General features: G+C 32.7%; 1 protein-coding gene across 1 annotated transcript in view; it reads left to right on the top strand.

The window, feature by feature from the left end:
• Positions 1 to 13870, top strand: part of Prmt3 (protein arginine methyltransferase 3) — a 125973-nt gene that overhangs the window by 61858 nt on the left and 50245 nt on the right. The window contains exons 12-13 of the mRNA XM_047518548.1: positions 9902 to 10089; positions 12173 to 12259. Of these exons, the coding sequence (XP_047374504.1) occupies positions 9902 to 10089; positions 12173 to 12259 (275 nt within the window). The remainder of the gene's footprint in view (positions 1 to 9901; positions 10090 to 12172; positions 12260 to 13870) is intronic.

Below are 13870 nucleotides of genomic sequence, written 5' to 3'. Positions count from 1 at the left end.
CTATGAAATTAGTAGTGGAAAGATTTTTATAAAGAATGATTGCACTATGAGAGAGGGAGAATATTGAAGGCTCATATAAACATGATGGGACCATAATTTACTGTTACATGAATTTAGGTTCCATTTATATCTGTCTATCTCCCCCATCTTCGTTCTCTCTCTCTCTCTCTCTCTCTCTCTCTCTCTCTCTCTCTCTCTCTATATATATATATATATATATATATATATATATATACACACACACACACATACACACACACAGTGACATGGAATAAAGGCTTTATAAAACATGGTCACCAGTAAGTTTTTTGTTTTTTGGATTTTTTTTGGCAAAAGATAACTTATATTCTTGATTTTTGATAAGAATGCTACCTTATATGATGAAATATATTTATCAAAAGTATGAAGTATACTTAGCTCCTCCTCCCTAATATCAGCAAGAAATTCCACAGTGCTTTAGAGGAGGTAGTCATTTACTACTGTTAATAATAATACTATTAACTAATGATTTGGGAAACTCAATGATAGGAAGTTTACTAAAGATAGCTTCTACTATTTCTGGCTTAAATTTGCTAATCATTAAATGTATGTCAGGAATTGTAGTATTTTACATTAATCCAACTGAAAGGTATGCAGGAAAATTAGCCAGCCAGGCACAGTGGCACATACCTATAATCCCAGTGATTCAGTAGGCTGAGGCAGGAGGATCTTAAATTCCAGCTAGCTTCAGCAACTTAATAAGACCCTGTCTCAAAAAATTATAAAAGGGGTGTGGGGTGGGTGGAGGCACAGTGTGGGGGAGGCTTGCTGGAGATGTAGCTTGTGGGTAAAGCCCTTGTGCATTCAGTCTCAAGTACCACTAAACATAGGAAAAATGTTTGGTCATGACCAATGAGTACTTTTACATCTAGAATTGAGACTAAAACAAATGTATATTGGATGACAACATGGAATGTCAATATTTAATACCTTAACGGCCTCAAATCCCACATCTCATAGAAATTAAAGAGGGAATTAAGGAGGCAGGTGGGAGGAAGTGTTTATAATGCCAGTGCTTTATCTTTAATAGTACAGATTTATGGAATATCATTTAAAACTGACAAAGTAACAGAATTACAAGTTCATTTATCACTGTAAAGCTAGTGTTAAAGTGATAATTGTTTTAATATTGAGTGACAAGGTTTGTGATGGTAATTAAACAAGCTGTATGTATTTATAAATGCATATGTGCCAAAGAGTGAGTTTTGCTGCATGTTTTTTAAAAAGTAACCTAAAAAAATAAATTGGTAGTTCCTACCTCCTTCAGGAGAAATAAATTATGGCATTTGATTCCTAACTTTTCTAAAACACAATTGATCGTATTTACTAACTCTGCCGACCTTCTGAATTGGTTTTTAGCATTATCAGTACAACTTCATAAATTTTTTTTAAAAAAATAGTAATTGGGTGTTGAAAAGGAAATATACTAATTTTATCATTACTCGAGGAAGGAGACTAGTAAATTGTGATATAAATAGAGAACTAAAGATGTAATATAAGTTTATAATTAGAAAGTAAGCTACCAGAACAAAAGTAACTTCCTGTATGTAATGAATAATACACAGGGAAAGGGCATGTGTAAAGCAGTGTACATATTTGCCCAGCATGAGTGAGACTGCGTTCAGTTCCTCAGCACTGCCAAAAAAAAAAAAAAAAGATAATAAAATGGTAGTCAAGAACAAAGAAATAAATCCAAATAGCTAAACCCACCTATTAAAAGAAAAGATACTGAAATTAGAGGGATGCAAAAGAGATTACCATGGCCCTACACAAGGATGGCACACAAACATTCACCCCCCAAAAAATTACAATGAAATCACAAGAGAATACCCAGTTCTATGTACTTTATAGAGCCAGGCTTGAAAAATAATTTAGAAAAATTAAATGGGTGAAGATATTCAGATAGATCTAAACAATATGCAATGATTGTGATGATGATGCCCAACAAAAAGGAATGGGGTCCAAAATGTAGAGTTAATTAAAGAGCAAAATCATATGCCTGCTTTTATAGATACTGAAACTTTTTGGAAAAATTCAACTTAGCATCTTTTTAGTTATACATGACAGTTGAATGTATTCTGACACATCATACATATGTGAAGTATAACTTCCCAGTCTTGTGATTATACATGTGTGGAGTTATACTGGGCACGTATTCATATATGAACACAGGAAAGTAAAATTCAATTCATTCTACTGTCTTTCCCATTCCCATCCTTCATCCCTTCCCTTCATTTCCTTTTGTCTAATCCAAAGTACTCGAGTTCTTCCCTATCTGCCCCCCCAAATTTTGTGTTAGCATCCGCATATCAGAGAGAACATTCGGCCTTTGGTTTGGGGGCATTGGCTTATTTCACTTAGCATGATAGTCTCCAGTTCCGTTCGTTTACCAATGGATTAGCATTCTTGATTTCTGAAAAAATATTAGCTTTAGCTTATATGATAAAGTGTATTTATCTCATCTGACTATCTGTATCTTGGTTAATAGAGATACACTCAAAGCACATCCTCCAGAGTTAAAACAAGATGTGGGTGGCTAGTGTATCCACATTATTTAACACTTTACCAGGGATCTTAAAGAAAAAATGGGAAGAAGTATAACTTTATTTGTAGATTCTATAATTAAGACCTAGAAACTTCAAGGGAAACAACTGAGAAATGACTACAAATAATCAAATATTTTAATAAGTTATAGACCTACCAAATAACATAATTTAAAATAAGCAATTGCCAGGCATGGTGGTTCAGGCCTGTGATCCCAACTATTTGAGCGGTTGAGGGAGGAATATTGTAAGTTCAAGGCCAGCCTGGGCAACCTAGTGAGACCCTTCCTCAAAGTACAACAAAAAATTCTGTCTGGGCTATCATTCATTGGTAGGGAACTTACCTGCTAACAAGTTTGAGACCCTGAGTTTTGTCCTCAGTATGGATAAAATAAGCAAGATTTATATGCAGAAGTATTTACTACTGAATAACCAGTGAAGAATATTTAAATAAATAAAAAGAGATACCATATTTTTGAATAGAGAGACAATGCTGTAAAGATGTTATTTTTCCCAAAATTAATTTAAAATATAAGGGAATCTAAAGTATTGACAGTTGTTAATGATAAGTATATGAGAATTAATGATGTTTTTCCTAGTTTTTAAATGTTTAAAATTTTTATAGGATGACTTTTTAAAATTTTAATAGACTGATTTTCATATTTATATGAAAAAGTAAACAGAAATGGCAAGGAAACCTCTGAAATATGTTTGACTTTGGCAGTTTGGTCATGGAGGGAATGATTTTTAAAAAGTTAGAATCTGGTAGGTTTCTGCTTTTTAGAAAAGAATTAAGATGGAATTGGGCTAAAAGAATGGATCAATTTGGGAATGATCAGCACCTTAACAATATTGAGTCACCTAAACCACAAATGTAGTATATTTTTTTGTTTTTAAAAATCTCCCTTAAATTTTCCTTGCATTGTTTTATAATTGTTAGCATAGGGATATTATATACCTTTTAAGTTCATTTTTAAGTATTTAAAATTTTTGTTATTCTTACAAATGGAAGTTTTTGAGATTTATTTTCCATTTGACTGATCTTCCTAAGTTAACTTGTTCCTTCTAGTAGTTACATCAATGTGTTAGAATTTTCTGTGTAAACTAGTCATTTACCAATAGGGTTCTACTTCTGCCATTCCATACCTTTATATTCTTAACTATTTTTTGGCCTATTACAACTCTGAATAACATGAGAAACATTAAGTCCATTCAGATATAAATAACTAAATGAAGACTGAAAATTTCAGTGATATTTACCTGCTTTTAAAGAATCCCCCCATGAAGTATTTACTAAATTACAAAAGGGAAAAGAGTAGATTACAATGTAGAAGCCTAGTTAACTCCCACCTTAATCAAACAATCAAAATTGACATATTCAGGAAAGAAACAAACTAAAGTACTCTATAAATGGCATATGGAAATAATTAATTTCACTAAAACTTCCTTAAAACCAGTTATAGTTTGTAAAAATCTTAATTTTTGCAAAAGAAAATTAGAAACCTATTAATATCCATATTTTTGTCCATGTTACTAGAAAAGAATGTTGGTTTTTATTACATACATACCAAAAGGGGTTGTTTTGCTCCTCACAAATCTAAACCCAAATGCCTTATGTGCTCTTTTATAATAAACATCTTCTTAGAGTTAGAATTTTCCAGATGTGAAGTCAAGGGTTGTTTGTTCAGTACAATGAAGTACTGATGCAGCCATTTTCTAACTCATTCCCTAATTAATTTTGACAGAGACCCTTGCAGTCACTGAGGACTTTTTATTAAAAATACAGATATTCAGGTCCTACACCACACTCTTTTGAACCAGAATCTAGAAGAGTTCTATTCTTAAGATTTAGATGTTTGTTTTTCCTTTATATCATTTGGATATAAACATAGAAATCTACCCTGTTTAACAGAAAAATAATTTATTAAAAGAGAAGAGTAGGTTAAGTATCTATGAGAACTGGAAAACTAGGCTAAAAGGTTATGCGGCCCAGGAACAAAGCTCAAAATTACCTTATGGGACTTTTTAAAAAGGTGATACCATTACCTTAATGCTAGGCACTCAATGACAGATTATACTGCTTATCACACCAACTGTAAGGGATTCAGCCTAACCTATGCAGAAGGGAAAGAAATCAAGTTTCTGTGATTTTCTTCTTCCACAGAGGAAGCAGTCCCTTCCTCACAGCATAAAGGATTACACAGACTGTTTAGAGAGAGGTTGCAAAATAGAGTGGCTGATAAATACCATACACTGATAGCTCTGCTTCTAAGATTTTGCATTGGAATTGACTCTTGAAAATCTGATCTATGCTGATAAAAAACTGCTTTTATCATAAATTCCAAACTTGCCAAGTTTCTTTCTTTGCTGTTTTCATTTCTGCATGGAAAACTAAAACTTTACTCTTCCTCATTTCTGCTTAGATACTTTCCTGTTCACTGTTTCTTTTTGCACTGTCATCTCATCCCTTCATTCAGGGTCAAGTTACTAAAGCTGGACATTTCCATTTTCCCTCAGTTTCATTAATTACCAACCTCTCTGAATCCATTTTCTCCTTCCTCTTTCTTTTCCAACAAGTGCCCAATTATCTTAGGGTAAAGATATCTTATTTCCATCTCTTCCATTTCAAAAGTATAAAACAGAATCAGAAAGTATATGGGTTTTATAGATAAACCTTAAATTGAATCTCTGTTTCATCAGTTGTCAGTATCATGTTAGCTGATGAAGACTAGTTATTTGGGCAAGTTACTTTACTTCTTTGAATGTTAATCTCCTTACCTGTAAAAAATGAAAATTATAATCCAGCCTTAAAAAATCATTCAAAAGGTCTAAATGCAGTGCTTGACAAAAAAATAGTTACTTAATAAATGTTAATCGTGTTCCTGAATTACTGCTGCTAAACGTGAGGTTAGTTTATACCTTATACAAGTTATAAAAATAAGCATGTGGTATTAACACTTGGCTTTTCTGTAGCACTTCACATGATCTACACGGTTACATGGAATATCTCAAATATAAGCAGCCTTTGACACTGCTTTATAGAACTTAAAAGCTTCATTCAGTGTTTTGATAATTCACCATCTACTTCCTCATTGTTAGATGTGTTCACATCAATTATTTTAGGTTTATTTCAGTGACAGTGAAATAGTATCACTTTCTACTTCTTTGCAGTACATAATTTTTTCAGAGTATATTGCAACTATATGTTAGTTTACTAAACTTAAGAAGCCTAATCACATTATTAACTTATATTAGTAATGGATAAGTGTCCAATTTCCAAATAAGTATTACTTAAGATATCCTTGTTATACAAACTGGAAATTAATTATTTAAGCTAATTTGACTCCCAAAATATCTGCCAATTTGGTGACTTTATAGTAAATTTCCTTTTATGCATGTTAAAATATTTTGCTGTAATTTTCACTAAAACCTTTCTATGTATCCTTCCCATATATTGTGAGAAGCACAGTTTATTTGAAATTTCTGTCTCCTTTTGTTCTAAACCATTTTATTTTGTGGGATTTTATGTCTAGGCAGTGATACTAGTGTTTACTAAGAATTATATTCTTATGCATTTCAGTCTTATCCTTTAGTGTCCAAAAGTTTGTGGGCATTTCTAAGGAATAAAGGATTTCCCATCTTTATTCACTGTGTGAGCTGTTCTAGTGACAAATGAATTCTGGGCAGTGAATCGAGAAGGACACAGATGTCAAAGCCATGAATTTATAAATGGTCTGTTAAGAAGGTGCTTTTGTCCAATCAGCGCTTTGTTAATTTCACCAACAAGCAGGAATAATTATTCAATTATAGCTTCTATCCAACAAAAATCAAATGACAAATGTGTCACAATGTGAAGGTAAAGGGTTAGTCAGGATTCTGGCAGGTGGCCCAAAATCAGGCAGCTGTGTAGAGGTGAATTTAGGACCAAATTGACCTATAACACTGATTACAAATCCTTCGTGAATATTCATAGATTTTGCTGAGAGCTAAAATAATTTCATTTTGGTGTTCTGAAATACAAAAACTGATTTTGTTTCTTTGTGTAATATAATTACTTGAAGAATATACCTCAGTACTAGAAAAAGTAAAATCATATTCCTCATTAGTTTATTTCATCTTATTACCAACATAGTTTCAAAGCTGTTTTATTACTTTGTATGATTGTAATTTCTTCTTATGAAAAAATGATCTTTATTTCTTGGTGGTATTACTAGTACCTCACATTGTTTGATGTAGAGCAAGAGATAGGCAGACTTTTTTTTTTTTTTCTGTAAAAGACCAGGTAGATAGTAAATATTTTCATTTTCTTTTCAATATGGTCTTTGTCCCAGCTATTCATCTCACTCCTATAGTACATCACAATCACAAATAATATGTAAGCAGACGTGGTGTTCTAATTAAACTTTACTGGATTTCACCCATGGGCTGTAGTTTGCCAAATCTGATCAAGATCGATGACATTAAAACATTTTGCTATGATTTTTAATACTATAGAAGGATTTTAGGAATTGTGTTAACTTGAATCTCTTTACTGAATAACTGTAGGCTATTTAGCTTCTATAAGCTGCAGTGTGACTGGCACTTCCTGAAGTAGTACAGTGTGGTAGACCTTTTACCAACCCCATCATCCATTTCTCCCTCATCACATCAGAGCTCTCAATATCTGACCCACTGCCTGTTTAATAAATACAGTTTTATTGGAGAAAAAAACAAAAGTTTTGATGAACCCATCTGTGTTCATTTGTTAACGTATTGTCTGTTACTGCTTTCACACGAACATAGTAAAAAGCAAATAGTAATTTTGACAAAAACCATGTGACCCAGAAAACCTAAAATAGTAACAAAAAAAAAAGTTTGCTGATCCTGACTATACCCTGTTAAGGTATATCCTCTTTAAGAATGAAATTCCAGGACATAATATGAGAAAGTATCTATGACTATGGTGATTGAGGCCAACAAAAGATATGTATAGAGAACTAAACTAAGTATCTGATGTTTATTTTTTTTCTCCTAAGGGAAACTAGATTCAGGAAATACATTTCCCTGTAGCTAATCTTCCTGGTCAACATTTCTAATAACAAATCAGTTACTTTAAAGAATTTATATTAATCCGGAATTTAAACATAGTCGGTAGGGTTTACCTGTTTGTGAAGGAAAAGGAGAGTGGAAAAGACTCAGTTTATATGTAGTGGACTCCAGCCCAGTGCAGCCTAGCACACCCTTCCCGCATGCCCTGTTGGAGATTACTTGAGAAATTTACCTGTGGCATAATACTAGGTATTCTGGATAGCTAACAAATTAGGTTTGGAGACAATTGCTTTGATGTACTATCATGAGGATAATTTAATGCTGTTCTCATTGAATAAGAACATTTCCAGGGCTGAAGAAATTATCCAACAAGGATTTTAGAGCAGCCATCAGAAAATATTTCCACAAGCAATTACGAATTTTCTTCAATCTGCCCCCATTTATTCCCTGTTACAGTAGTAGGAAAGCCTGTCCAGCCTAAAGCTAAACACTGTCATCCGTTAACTCTTCCTTACCTCCATAGGTAGTCTCAAAATTCCATGAGTTCTGCCTCCCAAGTAGATATTTCCTTGAAGACTTCTCTTCCTTTCCAGTCCCATACCCATAACCCTAGTTCAAATCACCTGGATTTTTCTTAGTGTGTCTGTGTTAAATTTCTTTTTTTTTTTTTTTTTTTTTTTTTTTTTTTTTTTGTGGTGTTGGAGATTGAACCCAGGGCCTTGTGCATGTGAGGCAAGCACTCTGCCAACTGAGCTATAGCCCCAGCCCCTTCTCCCATTTATTCTTCACATTGCACTCTGTGGTTTTTCTAAAACCAAAATTTGATCCAGTTGCTACCCTGTGTGAAATATTTCACTGGATTATTACTATTAGCATAAAACTCCAGTTTACTAATGTGGTTTACTCAGGCACCTTTCTAGCCTTGAACGTCAATGTTTCTAATTGGACTATATACAGGCCAAGCCATCTATTAACTGTTTCCCTCACATGGCCTAGAACACCTTTCACTTCCCATTCCTAACCTGGGCTTCAGTTCTTATCTTACTTAAGAACTATTCCTCTCCTCCAGGCAAGTAAGAATTAGCTGATTTTGCTTTTTCTTGAAGATGGGACATTTATTGTATTCACAGTCTTTAAATTAGACTGTCACATATGTCTAGTGCATACTTTAATGCTTATAAATGTTTCCTTTTATGTTAAATAAAAGAGGGTAATATAACTGGTCTATGTAACTGTAAAGTTCCATTACTTTTTTTTTATTGTTTGTTCTATTTAGTTATACATGACAGCAGACTGCATTTTGATTCATCATACATAAAGGGGGTACAACTTTTCATTTCTGTGGTTGTACACGATGTAGGGTCACTCCATTCGTGTAATCATACATGTACATAGGTTAATGATGTTTGTCTCATTCCCCCATCTTTCCTTCTCTCTGCCCCCTTCTCTCCCCTGATTTTCCTCTACACAATCCAACGTTCCTTCATTCTTCCCTTCCACTCCCCCTGTTATGTATCAATATCCACTTATCAGAGAAAACATTCAGTCTGGTTTTTTGGGATTGACTTATTTCACTTAGCGTGATATTCTGTCATTTACCTGCAAAGGTCATAATTTTATTCTTTATGGCTGAGTAATATTCCATTGTGTTTATATACCACAGTTTCATTATCCATCTTATTGAAGGGCATCTAGGTTGGTTCCACAATCTAGCTATTGTGAATTGAGCTGCTATAAACATTAATGTGGCTACATCACTGTAGTATGCTGAATTTAAGTTGTTTGGATATAAACCAAGGGTGGGATAGCTGGGTCAAAAGGTGGGTCCATTCCAAGTTTTTTGAGGAATCTCCATACTGCTTTCCAGAATTCCATTACTTATTTTTTTTTTTATAAGTCACATGTCTTTCTAAATGATTTCTCTCTTTATGCATGTTTTAGAACAATCAATGAAGTAAAGATTTAATACATTTTTTATGTTGGCTTCATTTAAGTTCTATTAATAAATATACTTATCTCAGGGTCCTTGAATTAATATCATCCCATTTTAATAATTTTAATAGGAATCTGTCATTGGAACCTTTTTTTTAATTTTACCATCATGATAATAGGTATCTTTTTAAGAGACTGCAAAAGAGAATTCGGTTGTTTTCCCTGGCCCATATGTTCATTAACTGCTCATTGCTAGTAATCAATACTGATGCAGTCAGTATTCATATTGAGCCTTTTAAGAATTACATTTCTCATATAAGGAGATGATGCTACATTGTTGGGCTTTCTGTCACTTACAGTCTACCCTGACATTTGCACTATCAGCCTTGTAGCAGTGAGTGATGTGAATAAACATGCTGATAGAATTGCTTTCTGGGATGATGTATATGGCTTCAACATGTCCTGCATGAAGAAAGCAGTTATTCCAGAAGCTGTGGTGGAAGTTTTAGATCCGAAGACTCTTATTTCAGATCCTTGTGGTATTAAGGTAAGTGTTTTACCAATTTTTTTCAATAATAGTATTGCCATTTTCCTTAGCTCATTATTTGAAATCAGTGTAGTGATCCATCTGGATCTGTAGAGAATTGATTCCAGGAACTCCTGTGGATACCAAACTCTAAGCATGCTTAAGTCCCTGGTATAAAATGGTGTAGTATTTGCATATGAGTTATGCACATCCTTTCATATACTTTAAATTATCTCATTTAGGGAATAATGATATGAAGGGGAAAAAAGAGTCTGTACATGTTCAGTACAGATGCCATTTTTTTCCAGATACTTTCAGTCTATGGTTGAATCCAAAGATGTGGGATCTCATATACAGAGAACCAAATGCATATTGATTTTATATGTGGACCTTGAAAGCAGAGCTCTTCCAACTTAGTCTAAAAACTTGAGGTCATATTTACCACGTGGCTCTATCATACCTTTGGAGTCACTTCTTTTTACATATTTAAATTCCTTTTATTCAGTTTATAAATCCTTTAAATCTAACTCTGAACTGGTTGAATAATTTACATTTATTTAACTTAATGAAGGCAAAAAGTCCTGCTATATTGTCATTTCCGCTTCACTATCTCCTACTGGCTTTATTCTAGCAGTTACTGATTCATACCATATATTTCAAATAATTTATCTTCTTCTTCTAATTTCTACCAGCTTCTTTAAAGTAAGTAATTATAGTGAATTTGCCCTGGAACTAAAACCCTACTATTTCAAAATTTCTCAATTAATTCCTTTTGTTTTCTATTATTATTATTTTTTTTACCATGTTAATCTCTGGTTTTAGTGTGAGTTTTTCTATGTTGATTTCACATGGGTTCACTAATAACTTTTCAGTGAAAAATTATGCTGATTTTCTTAAAAACTCAATTTTTTTCAATTAGATAATCAAACACACACACACACAGGGTTTGTTCAACATTAATTTTAGGATTTTGTCTCATTTAAGTCACACTATTACTTTCAAAGCATCAATAATTCTTGTCTGCATAAAGTAGATAGTCAATAAATGTTTATTAAATTCCTTAAAAGAATAAATATTAAAAGTAGCATACAATAATAAACATGAAATTTATGAACAAAAACAAACTGATTAAAATTGCATTCAGCTTTTAAGAAAAATACTTGAAATAGAAAATTTAGAACTGAAAAACAAAGGTATTTAATAAATATACATGCCTTCTTTTTAAACATTAAGGTTTTAAGTAATACCATTTGTTTTGTGTTCCTAAACCCTCTTAGAAATGAAGGCAACCCATTGTAACATTTAAATTTTTTTGAACTATTTTAAATGGAGTAATGCCTTAGGAATTAGTTACATGAATTGCATTCACTGAGTCATAATGTACTCATGGTAAACAAACTGATGGCAGCCTTTACCGCATACTTCTGGTCAGACTGCTGAAAGGTGATTGCATCCCATCTCGAAAATGAGGTGGAGAAGAATTTGAACCAGGGCAGAATGTGAAAATAAAGATATTTGGCTGAGTTGAATCTTCATTTTTTTGCTGTTTGATTTGAAATCATGTTTTTTTCTTAATATCTAGTAAACTTATCTTTAAATGCATTAACAGAAATGAATGTTGAAACTTTTCTTCCATCAGCATGTGATTTCAAGTCACCATTTCCTCTAGAAATGTTGACTGTTGTAACATAATTTATTGCAAATGTGGTATATATACCACAGGTGGTATGCAAAATGATTTTAGATGGAGCACAGAAAAATATTTTTTATCTAAAAGTATTTATTTTAGTGTCTTAGGAAAACTAGCAGATCAAAGCCATGATTTTATGTATGTCCTTGCTTCTAAAGAGACTAAATAAGGTACTAATGTGATTTAAAGAAAAAATAAGGTACTAAAGTGATTTAAAGAAAAAATAACCCTTACCACTCTTAAATTTGGAAATAATTCCAAAAATGATGTGTAAATGACTTCACTGTTTGAATTATTGGTTTACAATAGTGCTTTTTTTAGCATAAAAAAAAAAAAGCAATGTTTATCTGAGTTTTTTGGTTTGTTTTTACTCTATTTACCAATCTCTTCCCTTCTCTTCTTTTTCACGGGTAGCATATAGATTGCCATACAACATCTGTCTCAGATTTGGAGTTTTCTTCAGATTTTACCCTGAAAATTACAAAGACATCTATGTGCACGGTAAGCTATTCATTTCTCCTTTCACAGATTTTACTAGCAGCGCAAGTTGATTGGCAGGCTAATGAATTAATTACCAGACTTGTGATAAATGAAAACAACTATTGCCTTTGACAGTCGATTTTTGCCTTTGCTGGGCCATTGAACAGATCTGGTTTATTAGGTGAGTAGACTTCAGGAAAGTTAGTTTAGTTTAATAGAAAAAGTGTTGGGAAACTAGGTTTACATAATGACTTTTCTTCATATGTTTTTCATTATTACCTCTTATAATTGAGAGAATTCAATTTTATCTTCAAAAAAGTTCATATCCTAATCCTCCCAATAACAGCACTTAATTTTGATATTTGGTAAAACATTTTATATTACTATATGAAAAATAAGGATTTGGAATTGATTTATCTTTCTTCAAAAATTAGCCTGATATAATAGGAAAGGTATGAATTGTAGAAAAGTTGGGCTGCTCTAGATTCACATTTGCTTCTTCTACTTACTCTTTTCATTTCTTTGTTCAAGTAACCTCTGTTCTGTACCTCAGACTATCAACTGCTTTAATAATTCTGTTTTGATGACTAGTTATACAGATTAGTGAGATCAGTGAAGTCAGAAATATTCTTAAGTTGGTTTTGTAATGTTTATAAGTACAATATCTAGATTCCAGATTTGCAACTTTAGAACAGTCATTGGGGAGGATAAAATTTTGCTTTTCAATAACTGAAATTTTAGACTAAAGACTTTAACCCCAAAATTTCCTCTTTATTTTGATATTAGTAATCCTTGAAATTTTGAAAAAGGACCATTTTGATCAGTGAAGATCCATCTATAAGGGAATTCCTAGAAATTGTCATAACCCCAGTATTCATAATATTTTAAATCTGTTTTCATGGATCTTCACAAGAAAAAAAAAAAGATGTAAAACTTCAGTGGATAATTGTTCTAGTTGTACATTTTTTGAACTTTGAAAAATGGCAATAATTAAATCTTGATGAACATTATATGTTTATACGAATCCTAACTTTGAAATGTTATTTATTAATTCATAATTCTTAGTTTCAGACAATAGAATCTAAATCAGCTTGTTTAAACTGGAAGTGTTTTATGCAGGGGAATAAAACAATTCTCAGACACACTGGGAGAGGGCTAAAGGAACAAACTGTAGAAGTATTTTGGACTTCTAGAAACAACTCCTGGGACCATATATTAGAAGTTGCCTGTCACAAAGCTGCTTCTGTTGTGGAGAGAAGGGTAGCTCTGTCACTATACACCCCATTAGCGCTAATGCCCTGGTCTACTCTATGAGTATTAGCCGCCACTGAAAACCCCAGATGCACAAAACCCTTCTCTACCATCCTGTTCCCTCTCAGCCCATCTTGCCCAATTCCTCCTTTCATTCAGGGGGAATTTCATTCATTATTTGGCTGAATCTAGGCCTTGTGAAACCATATGAGTAAATTTTGGAAAGTAGTTTTAACTATGGTGATCTTATGCATAGAAGACTTTCATAGCACATTTATAAAGTTATTTTCTACTTCCTGTTATTTCAGATAGAGTTCAAGAAACTTAGCATTAACTGTATCTGTCCTCAGTTCATTTTATTCTGTATACTTAATAGAGTAA

This window comes from Sciurus carolinensis, chromosome 11, assembly GCF_902686445.1.
Source record: "Sciurus carolinensis chromosome 11, mSciCar1.2, whole genome shotgun sequence".
NCBI classification, from domain to species: Eukaryota; Metazoa; Chordata; class Mammalia; order Rodentia; family Sciuridae; genus Sciurus; species Sciurus carolinensis.
This window is presented reverse-complemented; position numbering and strand designations above follow the sequence as displayed.